Raw genomic sequence first — 20,196 nt, 5'->3', positions numbered from 1 at the left:
GCTCAAGCCGAGCAACAGGCAGAGTTCTCTAATCCCGGGGTTTACCAGTCAGCGATAGGCAGTCTACTCCACATTGCACAGTGGACTCGGCCCGATATAACATATGCTGTCAACATGCTGTGTAGACAAGCTGAAAAACCATCAATGCATGCTTGGCAAGGAGTAAAAAGAGTTTTAAGGTACAGTGGTGCCCCGCAAGACGAATGCCTCGCAAGACGGAAAACTCGCTAGACGAAAGAGTTTTCCGTTTTGGAGGTGCTTCGCAAAACGAATTTCCTATGGGCTTGCTTCGCAAGACGAAAATGTCTTGCAAGTTCCTGCGGGGTTTTTTTCCTTTCCCCCCTCCCTTTTTCTAAGCCGCTAAGCCGCTTATCCGCTAAGCCGCTAAAAGCCGCTAAACCGCTAATAGCGCTAATCCGCTAAGCCGTCAATGGGCTTGCTTCGCAAGACGAAAAAACCGCTAGACGAAGAGAATCGCGGAACGGATTCTTTTCGTCTTGCGAGGCACCGCTGTAATAAACCTTTTATTGGCATCACATACAAACATCCAAAACAAATCAATACAGAATTACCCCTTCCCCAGTGGCACAAAACCTTTGCTAAAAGAAAGGAGGCAGAGCAGTCTAGCGTCACATCTCTTGGTCTCCAGGGAGATCAGATGTCTGCAGTGTATTTAGAGATATCTAGCCACTAACTTGGTGAGCTCCTGATCATTCCCCAGTAATAGAAAATGTATGACCTCCAACTCTGGTTTCTATTTGGGGATGCAGAGTTGATCTAGAAATTGCTGACGGAGATCAGCATATAGTTTACAATTGAGAACCATATGTGTAAGGGTTTCCACCAGGTGGTCTTCACATGGGCGAGTTCTTTCTTCTTCCACCCTGCCTGAGAACCTTCCCCAAAGGAGGTTTGATGGATTTGAATGGCCAGCGAAAATGCCCTTCTTTCTTGAAGGTTAAGCAAAAATTCAAGGTAATTATGGTTAGTTTCATGAGCCCAAGAAAGTTGAAAATAAAGAGGGGAGCATGTTTTCTTTGCTGCTACTGTAAGTTCCTGGTGTTCAATATCCCACAACCTAGTTTTTATTATAGCCTTGGCAGATGGTAGGGACATCATATGTTCCTATCTGGTTTTGAGGATGGATTCCTGTGAGAAACACAGGCTAAAGCTTATTTTTACTTCTGTCTGTTTTTATAGGAGGCTGGAGAAAATTTTTCTGTTGTACTGGCCCACCAGAAACGCAGTCTTCAACATGGTGAGCTACACCTCCCTTTTCTTAGTGAACGCAAGGGAACCATGTACGCCCTTTGGATGTTTGGCCCAGGCATGAGATGTATGTCTCATTGATACAGAACAGGAATTTAGTGAATGTACCAACCCATTATATGGGTTTCATCAAACTGCTTGCAAGTTAAAACTGTAGGGTATGGAGAGCTTGTTGAAGAGCAAGTCACCCAGTTGCATATATTTTGCATAAACTATTCAACCCAGGTGAGAACAATGGAGCTGAACAATGCATGCTTGAAGGAGGTGACTTATTTGAGGCAAGTGTTACTCTGCATTGTGACACCTGCTTGTGCAACCTAAAAAATGCAAATACTGCCCAGTAAAACAGAGGCCCTCAGTGTGGTGCGTTGTGTGTCTGCAATAGCAGACAAGAACACTAGCAATCAGATTGGGTTCCCTAGCACAAGTTGAAGTTACATTTGTAAGAGAGAGACATAGTAGGTTTTCCACCAGTGATAGCCAGCTGTGTTGCTGGGAGTCATCAGGACCATAGGGCAAGTTGGAGGAATTCTGGGTGGCCTGCATTTATGGACGAAATTGTTCTGACTTGGACATCCCCTCTTATCCCCCACTTTAAGAAAACATTTTCACATCCGTTAATACATATTAAAGTTTTGGTTACTATCACTGTCTGTCCTACAAGCCCTGAAATTATTTTGTTGCCTTGTGTCTTTCAGCCTTAATATTGCTTCGTCTGAGCAATTCAAGCCTCCCTCAGAGCTAGACCCGTCCGAACCAGACCCCTCAGAGATAGAGCCAGGCCAGGACCCGGTAATTTATTCTATATCTTCATTATATTGCCATCCCTAATTCAGATGGACTGCTTAGAGAACATTTGTTTCAGGTGGTATACAGATATAGTCTTTCATACCAACACATTTGAGGAAGGTGTGTTAATTTGTGGTGGCCAAAGAGCAAGGCACCTTCTGGTACCTTTGAGATTTAAAAATTTTGTTGCTCCTGGGGTCACCAACCTTTTGGGCCCATTTTGAGAAGTTACAAAATGGCCACCATGGCAGGCTTGGGGGGGGGGGGTTTGCAACGTAAAACACCATTGCTGGGGGAGGCATGGCACAACACAAAATTAGACACTGCAGTCCTTAATGTCCACACACCCCACGCCCCATCGCAGGACAACATCCTGCCTACTGTGGGAAGTCAGGTGTGTGCTCATGGTCTCAGTTGTGGAGGTGACACAGTATTGAATCCCCACCTGCCCACAATGACACTGTATTATAAAACTGCAGGTTATTGCAAGAATCCTGCCGATGTTCTTATCTGTTTACAGTTTATTTGTAAATATCCAATAAACCATTTCCATTCTTTTATAAAAAGTTTGTTAGCTGGATTTCTTATTTTTCTGGTAAGTTTTGCCATTTCTGCATATCCCACAAGTTTTTGTACCCATACTTCTTATTTGGGATTTTTTCTTCTTTCCATTTTGGGGCAAGTAACATTCTTGCCGCTGTAGTCGCATACATGAATAAATTTCTATACAGCTTGGGTAGTTCTGTCCCTATAATTCCCCAAAGGAAGGCTTCTGGGTGTTTTTTTGTTTTGTTTTTAAACAAATGTTATTTTAAACATCTTTTTCAATTCATTATATATCCTTTACCAGTAAGCTTTAACCTTACTACAAGACCACCACATATGATAAAAATAATGTTCTTTTACATTTCCAACACTTATTTTATTTAGATTTATACATTTTTGCCCCTTTACTCTGTGTTAGGTACCACTGATATATCATATTCATATAATTTTCTCCCACTGCATCAGTTTTAGGCCTGGTTAATTGCCATGGCTTTCCGTAAAGCATACAGTGGGTTGTAGAGGACGAAGGCTGAAGCTAGAGAGGATTTCTCAGGTAGAGGGAATATCTATAGTGTGTGTATGCTCAGAACTGACACGACTGCTTAGCTCTTTTTGGTTGCTAAATCACCAGTTCAGTGCAGCGTAAAAAGAATAGTAGCATTTATGTGTGCTATGGGTAGGAGTGTTAGGATTCTTGCTCCGTGCTTGCAGTCATGGGATTGTTGTCGAACACAGGATGGTGTATGTTTTCATTCCACAGTGTGGGAAGTGACGGAGACAGGAAGTTTTGTACTACTGTGTTCCGGAATGTAGGACTATTGTCCTTTGTTTCTTTCTCTTTGCTGTCTGATGAGAAAGAGGAAGGAGCTAAGTCAGAATGCTCCGAGTGTATTATATGTAAAAAAAAGTAGATTAGCCAAAATGCTGAGCTATTGAGTCTGCTACGCGAACTGCAGATACTCTGCAGGATCCCTAAGCTTGCTAATGCCTCTTGGTATCAGTCGCTGTGCTGTTCGGTTTGGAGAAAGCTTTTGAAGCTCCCGAACGATCGACCAGGAGGGAGAGAACATGCCAGTTGGGCATGTGTTTCTGCCAGGGTCCTACATGCGAGTAGGGCAATCCTAACAAGGAGAGGATATATTAATTGCTATTTATCCCTCCAGGCTCCCACATGTGTGGGTTCAACAGAGTTTCCAAGTCCCATCCTTGGCAGTAAAAGTAAAAGCATAGGAATTAGGCTGTAAAACCTTGTTTTGAGTCCAGGATGTGGGTGGCACTGTTGGTTAAACCACAGAGCCTAGGACTTGCCGATCAGAAAGTCGGCGGTTCGAATCCCCGCAACGGGGTGAGCTCCCATTGCTCGGTCCCAGCTCCTGCCAACCTAGCAGTACGAAAGCATGTCAAAGTGCAAGTAGATAAATAGGTACTGCTCCGGCGGGAAGGTAAACGGCGTTTCTGTGTGCTGCTCTGGTTCGCCAGAAGCGGCTTAGTCATGCTGGCCACATGACCCGGAAGCTGTACGCCGGCTCCCTCGGCCAGTAAGCGAGATGGGCACCGCAACCCCAGAGTCGGTCATGACTGGACCTAATGGTCAGGGGTCCCTTTACGTTTATGAAGTAAGCTGGCTTCCCTCCTCTTACCCTGCTTAATAAAGAACCAGGCAACAACTTTCCAGAGATAAAAAGAAGATAAATTTCCTACCAGAGAAGAATGGCAGATGAAGGTGATGGACTATACTGAAATGGCTAAAATGACCGGAAGAATCAGAAATCAGGAAGACCAAAATTTTAATATGGAATGGGGAAAATTTATAATTTATCTTAAAAGACCACTGTAAACAGTTAAAATCCTTAGTAGGATTAGAATATCACTTGTAGTTTAAGGGCGAATTCTGGACACAGTGGAGATGTAAAAGATTTGGATCATAATAAAAGATGCAGGGGGAAATGATTTATAATAGGACCCACAAAGGGGAGGACGGAAGTCCAGGAGATTCCTTGGAATCTTGTTTTTATGATTCATGTTTGATATATCTCTGTGAAATTTTAACTTAAAAAAATCAGGCAACAACTTGTAAAATAAGTGTAAAAGTAAGATTAACTTTATAATCATGCATTGGTTCTATCAGTAAAAACTATGCAGGCAAAATATTACAGTATAACCAGCTTCAGGCATGTGTCAGTTTCAGAGCATCCAACTCTGGTCCAAGGCAGAGTGAGAGGAACAGGAAGTGATATATGCTCCTTCCTCTCCAGGAGAGGAAGGGGAAATGGCATCACACAGAGTCCTCTCTACCAATTGTTTTTCTATGGTCTATCTACCTATCAGCAATACAGCTCTGCGGACTTAGCCCCTTCTGATGCTAACTAGCAAGAATATGCATCTGTCAGGTTGGGCTGCCAATTTCTCACATTATGTTCTTCCCCGCTCTCACCCATCCTAAGGGCTTTCAAGTAATGCATCTGGTTAAGAGCCCAGACCCTTGCCTGCCTATCAGCAAAAAGGGTGTCTCTTTAACTTCGTAAGTCAACTCTTATTTTGAATGTAAGGTGTCGGTGGTCATACATACATACTATTTCTTTCCCCAAACAGGAAGATGGCTTGTATGTTGAGAATGAGATACAAACTTCAAAAGTGGATATCCCAGAAGGAAATAGGTGGAGGTGGTCTCGATTACACAAAGAAGTAGAGCAGCAAACCTCAAGGACGGCTATACTCATTCCAGAGATAGAGACGTCATCCGAGGCAGACGTTCAGGTCCAAACCTCGTTTTCGAGCCTACCAAGAGGAAGGGAGGCCCAGGCGCAAACTTCATTTCTCTCCCTGCGGTCTCCAACCCCGGTAGAAAATGACGCTCAAGTGCAAACTTCATTTATGGAATTGCCAAGAGAGGCGGAAGCTCAGGTGCAAACATCCTTGCTTTCGTTACCTGGAGAAAAGGAGATGCATGCCCAAACCTCGTTCAGCTCGTTGCCAGAAAGGAGGTCTGTGGCATCTTTTGCAGGATCTGCCCTGTCCTCTTCTTCCTATCTAGAGTTGTTAGAGAAGTTTCCCTCTCTGCCCATGTTATCTGAGGCCCAGGTGCAGACCTCACATCTTGACATAAGAGTTCCTTCGGAAATCGACATTCAGCTGCAGACTTCGTTTTCGGACTACATGTCAGAAAGAGAGTATGCATCCTCTTCTGAGCCCCAGAGTAAGCTATCACCCCAGTCATCAGTGATAGAACAAAGCGCGATATATCCCGTATATATTGATACTGGGGTACAAACTTTACCTGTGGAAATACCGCCTGGCAACGACTGGCGTTCTGCGCGGTTAAATACTGCGGCCCAGGTGCAAACGTCCTTTGCTTCTATGACAGAACAACGGCCAATGCTTGGGTTAGGAAAAGGCGAGGAGACAGCAGGAGAAGTGGAATCCCTTTTTTCTATAGAAGAGGCACCTCTGCCGTCTGAACGGGCTGAAAGAGCTATGCAGACATCTGAGACATTGCTTCGGCAGTGGAAGCAATGGCATACATTACAGCCACGATCTGATGCACAGGTGCAAACCTCCACCATTGAACTGCTAAAGAAGCTTTCTTTGCTATCCCGGATTCAGAGCATGGAATCAGCTTCCCGTGCCGAGTTACTAAAGAAAGCTTCCTCTCTGTCAGTGGGTGAACCCCACATGCAAACTTCAAGTCCTGAATTACTGAGGAAGGCTTCTTCTTGGTCAAACTCCGAGGTCCAAGGCCAGATCTTAAGTGATGAGCTGCTGCTGAAGAAGCGTCCATCTTCGGCACAAGTGCTTAGAACCTCAGATTATGAACTGGCAAGGTTGCTTTCTCCCAAGTCAACAACCAAGGAGGCCCAGATACAAACATCTGAGGTAGAACTCATCAATAAACTTTTGTCAGATAGGTCAACAGACACTCTCTTCCGAAAGTCCTCTTCTGCGTCATATATCAAACCCCAGGAGAGGACCTCAGACACTGATTTCCCAAAGTCCCATTCTGCATCATTTGCAAAAACTCCAGAGAAGATATTGGACAGTGATTTCCAAAGCTACGCTTCCATGTCACATGCTGAACCCCAGAAGAAGGTCTCAGACACTGATTTTCAAAAGTACTCTTCTTTGTCATTGATTGAGGGTGGGGATGATAATCAGGAACCTTTAACAGAAGGGAAGGAGTACCTTATTACCCCACAGGTGATGGAAGCTCAGATCCGTAAATGGTATCACGAACTCCCAGAAGTTCAGACATCAGCCTCTCAAAAAGAGCCTCTTTGGACGCCAACAATTGACAGTGAGGTACAAACATCGCATGTTGAAATACCATATGGAAACAAGTGGCGTGAATCACGTTTGCAAACCGAAGCTCAGGTGCAGACTTCAGGGCTTAAAGTACCCGTGGAAAAAGCGGAATCCTTTCCCCAAGTGCAGAAGGCCAACCAGACCCAAACATCCTTGCTTGAAATATGGCGAGCAAGAGAGTTAGCTGAAGCCCAGAACCAGACTTGCGGCTTCGATGAAGCCGAAACAGAGGAGTTCCCTCATGGATTACTAGTTGATAGCCATGCACAAACATCAGATTTTGACTTTTGGAAAGCAAAGGAACAAATGGATATTGAAACACAGACTTCAGTAGACAAAATTCTACAGCAAGGAATCAGGCCTTCTCCCACTGAACAGGTTGACAAGCTGGTGCAGACATCTTTTCTTGATCTGGGGAAATCAAAAGACTACATGCAGCAGAAGGCATCTGAGACGGACTTAACGGATCCTGAAGGAACATATTTCCCCCCATTACAAAGTGACTTTGAAGTGGGAACTGGTACTCAGGCACAACGCTCCATCTCTGATTTCCTAGAGGCACAAAAAGAGCTTCCTCTGGCGCAACCAACCAATGCTGAAGTGCAAACCTCAAATGTTGAAATACCTGCGGGGAGCTCATGGCGTTCATCACGCTTGCATTCTGATGTTCAACAGCAAACTTCACTGGAATTTGACAAGGAAGAATCAGAAGCTTTCCCCTCATCACAAAAGGACATCCAGTCACAAACCTCCCTTCTTGACATATGGAAGGCAAAACAGCTCCATGATGCCCAGATCCAAACTTCTTGGATGGATTTCCCAACAGATGTGGAAGATCCTTTTCTCTCACCACAGTCTGAAAGCCCATCTGACTACTTCATGCCTGAGGAAGAACAGTCTCCTCCACCAGCCCTACTGGATGCTCAGATGCAAACCTCTCTCCTTGACATTTGGAAGGCAAAAGAACTCCATAATGCTCAGAAGCAAACTTCTTGGATAGATGTGCCAGAACCCATGGAAGAACCTTTTCTCCCACCACAGTCTGAAAGCCCAATTGAGCCACCTATGCTTGAGATGGAAGAGGCTCCTCTACCAGGCAGAATTGACAACCAGGTGCAAACCTCCTTCTCTGACAGGTGGTGGAAGAAAGAACGAGTGGATGCTGAGATGCAAAGTTCCCTGGCAGATTTGCCACAGGGCAACAAGGTTGTGCCTCTTCTCCCACCACAGTCTGAAAGCCCACTTGAGCCAGCTGAGCTTGAGATAAAGGAGGCTCCTCCTCCAGCCAGAATGGAAAACCAGGTGCAAACCTCCTTCTCTGACATATGGCGGAAAAAAGAACGAGTGGATGCTGAGATGCAAAGTTCCCTGGCAGATTTGCCACAAGTCACCAAGGTGGTGCCTCTCCTACCACAGCCTGAAAGCCCAACTGAGCCACCTGAGCTTGAGATAAAAGAGGCTCGTCCTCCAGGCAGAATGGACAACCAGGTGCAAACCTCCTTCTCTGATATATGGCGGAAAAAAGAACGAGCGGATGCTAAGATGCAAAGTTCCCTGGCAGATTTGCCACAAGTCACCAAGGTGGTGCCCCTCCTACCACAGCCTGAAAGCCCAACTGAGCCACCTGAGGTTGAGATAAAAGAGGCTGCTCAGGATTGCAGAATTGACAACCAGGTGCAAACCTCCTTCTCTGACATATGGCGGAAAAAAGAACGAGCGGATGCTAAGATGCAAAGTTCCCTGGCAGATTTGCCACAAGTCACCAAGGTGGTGCCCCTCATACCACAGCCTGAAAGCCCAACTGAGCCACCTGAGGTTGAGATAAAAGAAGCTGCTCCTCCAGCCAGAATGGACAACCAGGTGCAAACCTCCTTCTCTGACATATGGCGGAAAAAAGAACGAGCGGATGCTAAGATGCAAAGTTCCTTAGCAGATTTGCCACAAGTCACCAAGGTGGTGCCCCTCCTACCACAGCCTGAAAGCCCAATTGAGCCAGCTGTGGTTGAGATTATAGAGGCTGCTCCTCCAGCCAGAATGGACAACCGGGTGCAAACCTCCTTCTCTGACATATGGCGGAAAAAAGAACGAGCGGATGCTAAGATGCAAAGTTCCCTGGCAGATTTGCCACAAGGCACCAAGGAGGTGCCTCTGCTACCACAGTCTGAAAGCCCAATTGAGCCAGCTGTGGTTGAGATTATAGAGGCTGCTCCTCCAGCCAGAATGGACAACCAGGTGCAAACCTCCTTCTCTGACATATGGCAGAAAAAAGAGCGAGCGGATGCTAAAATACAAAGTTCCCTGGGAAATTTGCCACAGTCTGAAACCCCAATTGAGCCAGCTGTGGTTGAGATAAAGGAGGCTCCTCCTCCGACCAGAATGGACAACCAGGTGCAAACCTCCTTCTCTGACACATGGCGGGAAAAAGAACAAGCGGATGCTGAAATACAAAGTTCTCTGGGAGATTTGCCACAGGTCACCAAGGTAGTGCCCCTCCTACCACAGTCTGAAAGCCCAATTGAGCCAGCTGTGGTTGAGATAAAAGAGGCTCATCCTCCAGGCAGAATTGACAACCAGGTGCAAACCTCCTTCTCTGACATATGGCGGAAAAAAGAGCGAGCTGACGCTGAGATGCAAAGTTCCCTGGCAGATTTGCCACAGGGCACCAAGGAGGTGCTTCTCCCATCACAAGCTGAAAGCCCAATACAGTCACCCATGCCTGACTCAGTAGATACAGCTCCTGAATTTCCTCCCCCAATTGAACCTAAGGAGCCAACTTCCTTACCTGAAATGCCCGAGACGATGAAGCCAGTGGATGTTCCAAAGTCACTTCCCCCATCACCAAGTGACAGCAAGGACCAGACCTCCCAGCCTGATATGCAGACACCAGAAGAATTACCCATAGCGCAGGAGCAGTCTTCAAAGACCAGTTTGGCAAGTGCCAAAGTTGTAACTCCTGTCTCATCACACACATCTTTGAGCCCTGTTCCATCACAAACTGCTGTCTCTCCCGCCCTCTCTCGCACTGCTGTTTCTCCTGCCCTCTCTCGCACCGCTGTCTCTCCTGCCCACTCTCGCACTGCTGTCTCTCCTGCCCTCTCTCGCACTGCTGTCTCTCCCGCCCACTCTCGCACCACTGTCTCTCCCGCCCACTCTCGCACTGCTGTCTCTCCTGCCCTCTCTCGCACTGCCTCTCCCGCCCACTCTCGCACTGCTGTCTCTCCTGCCCTCTCTCGCACTGTCTCTCCTGCCCTCTCTCGCCCTGCTGCTTCTCCAGCTTCCTCCCACTCCGCTGTTTCTCCTGTCTTACCATACACTCCTGCATCTCCTGCTGCATCAGAAATTCCCAGCCCAGTTCGACCACCCTCACCTGCATCGCTGTACGCAGAGGAGCAGCACTCTGACCTTGCAGAGCAGAAAAGAGCTTCGATGGAAAAAACACTGCTGGAATTATGGACCACACGAGAGGAGGCTGAGGTTCAAAAGCAAACTGACCAACTTCAGCTTCACCTTGAGGATTTACCTTTATTCCCAAAGCTGGAAGACAGCCAGGTGGAGATTGCAGAGGCGACGAAACCTGAAGGGAAGAAACCAAAACAAGTTTCTAAAGTGCCGAAAAAGTCGAAAGCTCCTGCGTTTGCTGAAGCCCAGGTCCAGACCTCGTTTGTCGAAATACCCCGGGAGAAGAAATGGCGTGCATCTCGCATATTTGCGGAGGCCCAAGTCCAGACTTCTTTTCAAGACCTCCATGTGAAAGAAAGGGCCCCGATTATGCGTGATCACGTGGCAGCCAAAAGGTAGGAGACGAATACTGCTCTGCTGTAGCTTTACTGTGCTGTGATGGTTTTCATTTCCGCTTTGCGGTCAACCTCAGCTTCAGAGGTTGACAGCTAAAGCACATGAGTAGAAACCTGCTACTGACCTGCACCATTTGAAGCGGAAGGTGGGCTCCCCATGTTAATTGCTCCCTGTACAGTGGTACCTCAGGTTACATATGCTTTAGGTTACATACACTTCAGGTTACAGACTCCACTAACCCAGAAATAGTACCGCGGGTTAAGAACTTTGCTTCAGGATGAGAACAGAAACCGTGCTCCGGCGGTGCGGCAGCAGCAGGAGGCCCCATTAGCTAAAGTGGTGCTTCAGGTTAAGAACAGTTTCAGGTTAAGAACAGACCTCCGGAACGAATGAAGTACATAACCAGAGGTACCACTGTACATACAAAGCTGGAGCATTGGGGAGAGGTTTTAAAGCAAGCCTCAGTGGCGTAGCCAGAGGGGCCGTGGCCCTGGGCACAAAATTCTGAGAGGGTGCAACCAGGCGTCCCCATGTAGGCGCCGGCTTCCGTGGGGATCCCTGTCCCGGCAAAAGTGGCAGAGCAACCTAGCTCCAAAATGAGCAGGCACAGACAGGGAGGCAGGCAAAGCATAGCTCCTCTCCGTGAGCATTGCAGGGATTTACCCGCCAGCACATGGTTGCCTTCTTGCCTTATTAATTGCTGAGGGGGACTTGTGCACACAGGCAGGTCTGTCCCATATCACCGACTGAGGCAAAACAGGAACGCGCTGCACTGTGCACATGTTGTGCGCCACTGCCCCCTTCCCTCCTTCCCCCTTTCTGGGGTCGCACATCAGCGGCTTCCAGGATCCGGCGAGATCTTGCAAGAGCCCTGCGAGATTGTGCAAGGCCTCTGTGTAATTTTGCGGGGCTCTCGTGGGGATCCCGCCGGAAGTGTCGCCTTGCTCCTCTGGCCATGGGGTAAATAGAGCACCCCGCCAAGAAATGTCAAAAACTTAAGAGTTCTGCTTTGAAACAGCAAAGTTTTTGCATCTCTGCTGGCCCTAGCAGGTCTCACCTGATTTTTTTTAAAATAAAAAAATGCATTAACAGTGGATGAAAACTGGGAGTTGTACAAGTCAAGCAGAAATTTGTGCCTGGGATACTGCCAATATGCTAACAGCTAGTGTGGAAGTGGCGCCCCCCCCCACTTTAGATAGGTTGTCCTGTGAGTAGACAGAAAGCAATGAAATCTGAACAGGAAACTTATAGCTCAGGAGGACTTAGTAGGAATACAATGAGTTGACAATGAATGACACTGTCTGGATTCCCCATAAAAACTGAGTGTTTTATTATGTTCATTCCAGACTAAACTGCTAGTGTGGAGGCTTCCCTTGTAAGGCAATTGGATGGATCCAGATTAAGTGAGTCGCATTTAGTTCCCACTGAAATCAACAGGTTCTTAACTTCAGTTGGTGCAAAATTCAGCAGCTAGGTTGCTCACTGGGACAAGATGGTTTGATCATATTACACAGGTCCTGGTCTGACCGCACTGGCTGCCAAGTAGTTTGCAGGCCCAATTCAAAGTGCTGGTTCTGACCTACAAACCCTTAAATTGTTCAGGACTGCAGTACCTCAAGGACCGCCTTTCCCTGTAGGAACCAACCTGTACCCTGCAATAATAATCCAAGGTCTTTCTTTGTGAGCCTCCTACATGAGAGGTCCAGAGGGTGGCAACATGAGAACAGGCCTTTTCTGCGATGGCTCCCCATTTGTAGAATGCTTTCCCCAGGAAGACTCGCCTGTTGCCTTCATTACATATCTTGAAGTCCGAAGCAAAATCATCCCCCTTCTCCCAGGCCTTTGGCTTATTAAACAATCTACAGCCTTTTACACTGTGTGCGGGTGGAGTAGGGGGTTGTTCCTGTTTTGTTTGTTAGTAGTATGCAGTGCAGTTTCGTGTTTTGGTATAATAATAAATAAATCTTTATTGCGGTCCAAAGACCCATAGAACAATTTCAGAACAAAATACAGTTAAGACAGCCAACCACAAAAGAGAGAGAAACTGGGGCGGTCATTGTGTTTTGTTTCGAGCTTGATGGTCTTTGTTTCTTTTGACTTCCGAAAGAAACTTTGCCACGGCCAGCGTAATATCATTAGACCTGTCACCCAAAAGATATTTAATATCGGAGGCTTCAGATTTTCCCGGCAGATTTGCCTGTAGGGGTTTGATCCCTTGCTTGCCCATAAAAGGTAAAGGTAAAGGGACCCCTGACCATTAGGTCCAGTCGTGGCTGACTCTGGGGTTGTGGTGCTCATCTCGCTTTATTGGCCGAGGGAGCCAGCGTATAGCTTCTGGGTCATGTGGCCAGCATGACTAAGCCGCTTCTGGTGAACCAGCACAGTGCACGGAAACGGCGTTTACCTTCCCGCCAGAGCGGTACCTATTTATCTACTTGCACTTTGACGTGCTTTTGAACAGCTAGGTTGGCAGGAGCAGGGACTGAGCAACGGGAGCTCACCCCATCACGGGGATTCGAACCGCCGACCTAGTGATTGGCAAGTCCTAGGCTCTGTGGTTTAACCCACAGCACCACCCACGTCCCTGCTTGCCCATACTGCCCACAATTGCAGTAAGATATGCTTCATGCAATCGACGTCCTGAGAACATAAACAAAGCCTGTTCGGATAAGGGTTGCCTCTCAGCCTACCATTTAGAACTTCCAGAGGAAATACATTTAGCCTGGCTTTGGTAAATAAATGCTGATAGGTTGGTACAGAATTGTTTTTACTGTATTTTTCGCTCTATAAGACGCACCAGACGACAAGACACACCTAGTTTTTGGAGGAGGAAAACAAGAAAAAAAATATTCTGAATCCCAGAAGCCAGAACAGCAAGAGGGATTGCTGTGCAGTGAAAGCAGCGATCCCTCTTGCTGTTCTGGCTTCTGGGATAGCTGCGCAGCCTGCATTCACTCCATAAGACGCACACACATTTCCCCTTACTTTTTAGGAGGGAAAAAGTGAGTCTTATAGAGCAAAAAAATACGGTATATTGTAAACTGCCCTGTGATCTTTGGATGACAGTATAGAAATGTAATAAATAAATAAAATCATTTCACTGGGACCAAAGTGTAGCTTCGTGTGGATCCATCCCATTAGTCTTTTCCCAACCCCCACAACCACCAGAGAATTGAAGGTGAGAGCTGAAAGAGAGATCACCTGTGTTCATGTGTTCCATGTGTTCCATTCTTGTCTCTGAGAAATGAGCCTGGATAGCTCAGTTGGTTAGAACATGGTGCCGATAATGCCAAGGTTGCAGGTTCATTCCCCGTATGGGACAACTGCATCTTCCTGCTTTGCAGTCGATTGGACCAGATGAGCCTCAGAGTCTCTTTCAACTCTACAGTTCTATGATTCTTTCCCCGACTATTTTAATACTCCACCTTGACATGCTGGTGCAAAATAGGTTTGGAGGGTCTTCATATTCTTTCAAAAACAAGCATGGCCTGTTTTGGCCAGAGAGCAACAGAGGGCTGAACGAATTGTGACTGTTCACCACGCAAAGGGGCTGCCCTCAAAATGGTTACCTGCATCTGAAAACCCTTCCTAATGTTCCCTTTTCTTGTGTTCCAGGGTACCAAGGGGACCGAAGCGAGCAGCGCCAGTGTCCGTGCACTTACACGTAAAGATGTCTCCAAAGCGTCAAACTAGCAATGAAAAGAAATAGTGAATTCTTGAATTTAAAGAAATAAAGGATTGTGAAATACCAGAAACGTAACCAACGTCTATTTCTGTAGGTGGGTGAGCAAACAGAGAAGCAGGCAGAGGCGTGCGAAGCTGTCATTAGGGGAAAATACAGGAACAACTGGTGCACATTTTAGTTGCAGAAAGGCTGTGGGATGGCGCACAGTCCATGCGTGTGCATGTTTTGTCTGTAATGCAGCTGTAAGTCAACACCCCTGTAATCCCACTTCAAATATTTTAGTCATGGATTCAACAGCATGGGGAAAGGCCAGTTAGTGACAACAGATGTAGACACTCAGGATGTACCCAACGGTTTAGACCACAGCACCACCCGTGTCACTGCACATAGCATACTAGAGTGACTATAGTAAGGTGGGACCTATACAGGATTTGTTAATATGTGTGGTGTAGTGGTTCAGAGCAGTAGACTCCTAATCTGGGGAACCGGGTTCGCGTCTCCGCTCCTCCACATGCAGCTGCTGGGTGACCTTGGGCTTGTCACACTTCGCTGAAGTCTCTCAGCCCCACTCACCTCACAGAGTGTTTGTTGTGGGGGAGGAAGGGAAAAGGAGATTGTTTGCCGCTTTGAGACACCTTTGGGTAGTGATAAAGTGGGATATCAAATCCAAACTCTTCTTCTTACTGAGCCAATGCATACGGACAATGCCTGTTTGAGAAAATGTGTGCAGGAAAATGAGGATTTGTTTGATTGACAGAGGGGAGGTCAGGCCTCTCTGAACAGCATACAAAGCCACAATGGGAAACACATTTTACAATCTCACAACAGGAAATACCACATAGGAAACACAGGGTAAAAGGTAAAGGTAAAGGACTCCTGGACGGTTAAGTCCAGTCAAAGGGGACTATGGGGTTGTGGCACTCATCTCGCTTTCAGGACGAGGGAGCTGGCGTTTGTCCACAGACAGCTTTCCAGGTCATGTGGCCAGCAGGACTAAACTGCTTCTGGCACAACGGGACACTGTGACAGAAGCCGGAGCACATGAAAACACTGTTTACCTCCCCACCTCAGTGGTACTTATTTATCTACTTGCACTGGCATGCTTTCAAACTGCTCGGTTGGCAGAAGCTGGGACAGAGCAACGGGAGCTCACCCCATTGTGGGGATTCAAACCGCTGACCTTCCGATTGGCAAGCCCAAGAGGCTCAGTGGTTTAGACCACAACGCCACCCGCTGTATGACCTACTAACTCTGGTGTATTATTCGGCATGAGATGTACTGGGATGAATTGGGTCATGTTATCTCTCACAGTATGTCATGATTGTAACCACTTGGGTCAAAATCATATCTGAACATCCAGCATACCTGATAAATCCCCTGGGAGAACTGGACTATGAAATAAGGCGATCTAAGGCTGCATTCCTCACCCCACTCACCTGGGAGTAAGACCCATTGAATTCTGAGTAGGCATGGTTTGGATTACAGAGTAAGTAAGTATCACAATGGAGAGATTCAGGGATGGCTACATGAATGCTTTGAACATGGTCGGGAAGACATCTAGAGTGGAAAGCAGAAAAGAAGGCTCTGCGAGAATAGCTGTCCAAAGTGTACAACTATTAGAGAGCTGGTCAAAATGGTTGCTAATGACAGCCAGAGGAATGCTATTGATAATAATAGAAGGGACCAGGCAGATGTTGCCATCTAGATCAGCCATTAAATTGATGAACAAGAACAAAACTAGAAGTCTGTCAACTGCAGAGCACTAAGGGTACTGCTCTGATCTTTTCCTTTTGAAAATTTTTATTTTCAGAAAGAATTAACTCAGTATAATAAAACAACAGAGGAAAACAATGGAGAGGTAAAAGCTGATTGTGGAGAATTCTTTGATGGTGCTAATGGATTTTATGTGGTGGCTTGTGGAAGACTCACCTAGCACCTTTGTTACATTATCTTCAGGTGCCAGGAGAAAATATTCCTCTTCTCCCAAGCCTTTGGCTGATTAAACAATATATGGGCTTTTAAACTGTGTGGGTGGGCGGCCTTTCGCTTTTGTTTGTTATTTTTGTTTGTATTATTGTGTTTTTATATTGTAAACCACCCTGTGATCTTCAGATGAAGGGTTGTATAGAAATTTATTAATAATAATAATAATAATAATACAGTGGTACCTCGGGTTACATACGCTTCAGGTTACATACGCTTCAGGTTACAGACTCCGCTAACCCAGAAATAGTACCTCGGGTTAAGAACTTTGCTTCAGGATGAGAACAGAAATGGTGCAGCAGCGGCAGCGGGAGGCCCCATTAGCTAAAGTGGTTTCAGGTTAAGAACGGACCTCCGGAACGAATTAAGTACTTAACCCGAGGTACCACTGTAATAGTAATAATCATGTACCAGGGAAAAGGTTTAAAACAAATCCACAGAGAAGCTAAAAGGTAGTTCGGCTTCCTAATTTGTAGCGAAAACAAAAAAAAAATTAGCTACCTTTCCAGTAACAAAAAGCATCATTCCCAAAATGGAAACCTATCAGAGATCACTTCCAGATGACTGGCTTAATGTTTAATGAGCATTCAGCCAGATGTTTTTTCAGTGTGATTAGACAACGGCAGCTATTTAGTGAGCTTTCATTCTGATTTGTGTGCATGTATGGAGAGAGCAAAAAAGCAGAGACATCACCTTGCCAACAAAGGTCCGTACAGTTAAAGCTATGGTTTTCCCAGTAGTGATGTATGGAAGTGAGAACTGGACCAAAAAGAAGGCTGATCGCCAAAGAATGGATGCTTTTGAGTTATGGTGCTGGAGGAGACTCTTGAGAGTCCCATGGACTGCAAGAAGATCAAACCTCTCCATTCTGAAGGAAATCAGCCCTGAGTGCTCACTGGAAGGACAAATCCTGAAGCTGAGGCTCCAGTACTTTGGCCACCTCATGAGAAGAGAAGACTCCCTGGAAAAGACCCTGATGTTGGGAAAGATGGAGGGCACAAGGAGAAGGGGACGACAGAGGACGAGATGGTTGGGCAGTGTTCTCGAAGCTATCAGCATGAGTTTGACCAAACTGCGGGAGGCAGTGGAAGACAGGAGTGCCTGGCGTGCTCTGGTCCATGGGGTCACGAAGAGTCGGACACGACTAAACGACTAAACAACTAAACAACAACATGGAGAGAGTAGATGATATTGCATCAAGCAAGTGCCACACCATCCTTTTGAGTACACCTCCCCGTTGGGAGGATAATCATTGGGAAAGATGGACTTATTTTGCAAAAGCTCCAGATCAGCTTTAATTGTGCAACCTGAATATGCTGGGATGTGAACGAATTCCACCCAAAATAGTGACCATTTGGAAGTGTCCAGTTTCAGAGATTAGTACATTTCGTCAAGCAAGCTTCCTTCCATGCTTGCTTGTTTGCAGGATCCACACAAACTCATTGACATCAAAATGCCAACCCCCTCCCCACCTTATTTAACCCAAATTTACTCTTTCTCAGGAATATATAAGTCCTTGGTCCATGTCAAGTGACCCAGCGAATGGAAGGCTGGATTGCATGGCTGCCAGCTAATTGGCCAATGCCAGCAGAGTTTGGATGGGAGTTCCCTTGGTGGCCGGCCCAACCGAGAAAACACCTCTTGCTAATGTCCAATTAAGCCCCTGTCTGGAAGTGTCCTCGATCACAGTACAAAATTACCCAGCCAACATACAGCTGATTCTGCAGGGGCAAAGTTGTTCATTAAGCAGAAACCTGCTAATCTTGTCAGGTCTTCCATTTAACAGAGCAAAGGTCCAAACATTAACAAGCATAGCTACTCTCCTGTATTTGCAAATAAAAAATGGCTCCAAGTATGATTTGATTTTTATTTGTTGTTGTTTAAAAATAGTGGACACTAATGCAGGGCTGGAAGTGAACGGGAAATGGCATGTGCCCCTCCCCCAATCCGGATAAATACTGTATTTTTTCGCTCTATAAGACGCACCAGACCACAAGACGCACCTAGTTTTGGAGGAGGAAAACAAGAAAAAAAATATTCTGAATCTCAGAAGCCAGAACAGCAAGAGGAATCGCTGCACAGTGAAAGCAGCAATCCCTCTTGCTGTTCTGGCTTCTAGGATAGCTGCACAGCCTGCATTCGCTCCATAAGACGCACACACATTTCCCCTTACTTTTTAGGAGGGAAAAAGTGAGTCTTATAGAGCAAAAAATACGGTATTTGTTTCATCAACAGGCAGTCATCAAATAGTGGGGGAAAGTTTAGGCAGACATTGTATGAGCTGCTGTTTCAAAGACAAGCATAGGTTTGCTCCATAGGTTTGCTCCAGCAGGCGTTTTATTTAAGCAAGCATTTCCATTGGCTGGGGGGACCCATCCCATTTTGCCACCTGAGGCAAAATCTGAATTGCTTCCTCCTGCCCCTGCTCCTTCAAAGTGTTGCTGCACAGCTTCTCTCTCAGAGGGGTTCAAGTAGATTGGCAATGTGGCTCTCACCAAACTCAGTTGCAGCTGAGGGCTTCTGCCCTGGGGGTTGGGTGAGCGGCAATGCCATGTGCTGGAATTGTCAGGAGTTCAGCCTACACTCGAGTAGGACTCTGGCAGAGACACATGCCTGACGGGCATGTTCCCTTCCTCCTGGTCGATCGTTTGGGAGCTTCATAAGCTTTCTTCAGCCCAAACATCACAGCCACCAATGCCAACCGACACTGGCACACTTAAGGATCCGCAGAGTCTTCGCAGCTTTGCGTAACAGACCTCAGCAACTCGGCATTTTGGCTAATCTACTTTATTTACATATAAACATACACGGAGCACTGCAACATGGCTCCCTCTCTCTCTAGCATCAGACAGCAAAGAGAAAAAGAACAAAGGACAATAGTCCCACTTCATGGAACACAGGAACACATACATCCTGTCTCCATCACTTCCCACTCTGTGGAGTCAAAACATACACCGTCATGTGATAGACAAAAATCCCATGACTGCAATCATGGAGCAGGAATTTTAACAGCAACACCTCCCTCTCACTGGTGGCAGAAGCGGTGGGGGAGCCCAGTGACGCCTGAGGCGGGCGCTTCACCCTGCCTTATGGGTAGATGGGCTCTGCCCTTGGCATAATTTAATCCTTCTCTTCTAGTGCTGTTTGCCTGTGATGCTTCCACAGTGCGAATAAAGGAGCTTATTCCTTGAAGGATGCAGGTGAGAATGACCCATTGCTTCCATGTCTCTTCAAGTCAAAACCAACATATGCAGGGATAGAAAAGGAGGCGTTAGCTTTGATAGGTGACAAAATTTCTTGCGTTTATCAGTAAAGATTGACGGGTCTGCTTTCAAGTCCAGTGGTACCTCGGGTTAAGTACTTAATTCGTTCCGGAGGTCCATTCTTAACCTGAAACTGTTCTTAACCTGAAGCACCACTTTAGCTAATGGGGCCTCCCGCTGCTGCTGCTGCCACGTCGCCGGAGCACGATTTCTGTTCTCATCCTGAAGCAAAGTTCTTAACGCCCGAGATACTATTTCTGGGTTAGCGGAGTCTGTAACCTGAAGCGTATGTAACCCGAGGTACCACTGTACAGTTCACACATTTGCAGAGACAGCAACCTTTTTCAATTATTGAACCACAGCATGAAACAAAGCAGGTGATATACTGGCAATGTTTTTCAGCAGACAGCTACATGCACCATTTTCTTTTGTTATATTCCCAACCTGTTGAATCATGGCCAGTGAGCTCACACCAGCAGAACAGGTTCCAGTTCAGTTCTAGCATGGTAAGGTCTATCAGAAGGCAGAAGGACTTGGTGAGGACTATGGCTCCCTTTGTTTAGGTCA

The 20,196-nt window shown here is 46.4% G+C and overlaps 2 protein-coding genes across 2 annotated transcripts in view; both read left to right on the top strand.

The window, feature by feature from the left end:
• LOC309327177 (UDP-glucuronosyltransferase 2A2-like) overlaps positions 1-20,196 on the top strand; it is an 81,846-nt gene that overhangs the window by 7,179 nt on the left and 54,471 nt on the right. The window lies entirely within an intron of this gene.
• On the top strand, positions 1,202-14,453 carry LOC309327145 (uncharacterized protein). The gene is made up of 4 exons (XM_081836220.1): positions 1,202-1,258; positions 1,968-2,061; positions 5,197-10,697; positions 14,314-14,453. The coding sequence occupies exons 3-4, from the start codon at positions 5,479-5,481 to the stop codon at positions 14,405-14,407; spliced, it is 5,313 nt and encodes a 1,770-aa protein (XP_081692346.1). The 5' UTR covers positions 1,202-1,258; positions 1,968-2,061; positions 5,197-5,478; the 3' UTR covers positions 14,408-14,453.

This window comes from Podarcis erhardii (assembly GCF_964252035.2).
Source record: "Podarcis erhardii genome assembly, chromosome: 13".
Classification (NCBI taxonomy): Eukaryota; Metazoa; Chordata; class Lepidosauria; order Squamata; family Lacertidae; genus Podarcis; species Podarcis erhardii.
The sequence above is the reverse complement of the archived record's forward strand: the minus strand, read 5'-3'. Positions and strand labels throughout refer to the sequence as shown.

Coding starts and splice junctions, on each gene's coding strand:
- LOC309327145 (XM_081836220.1), top strand. CDS start 5,479: ATGGAATTGCCAAGAGAGGCGGAAGCTCAGGTGCAAACATCCTTGCTT. Junction 10,698..14,313: donor GATCACGTGGCAGCCAAAAG/GTAGGAGACGAA, acceptor CTTGTGTTCCAG/GGTACCAAGGGGACCGAAGC.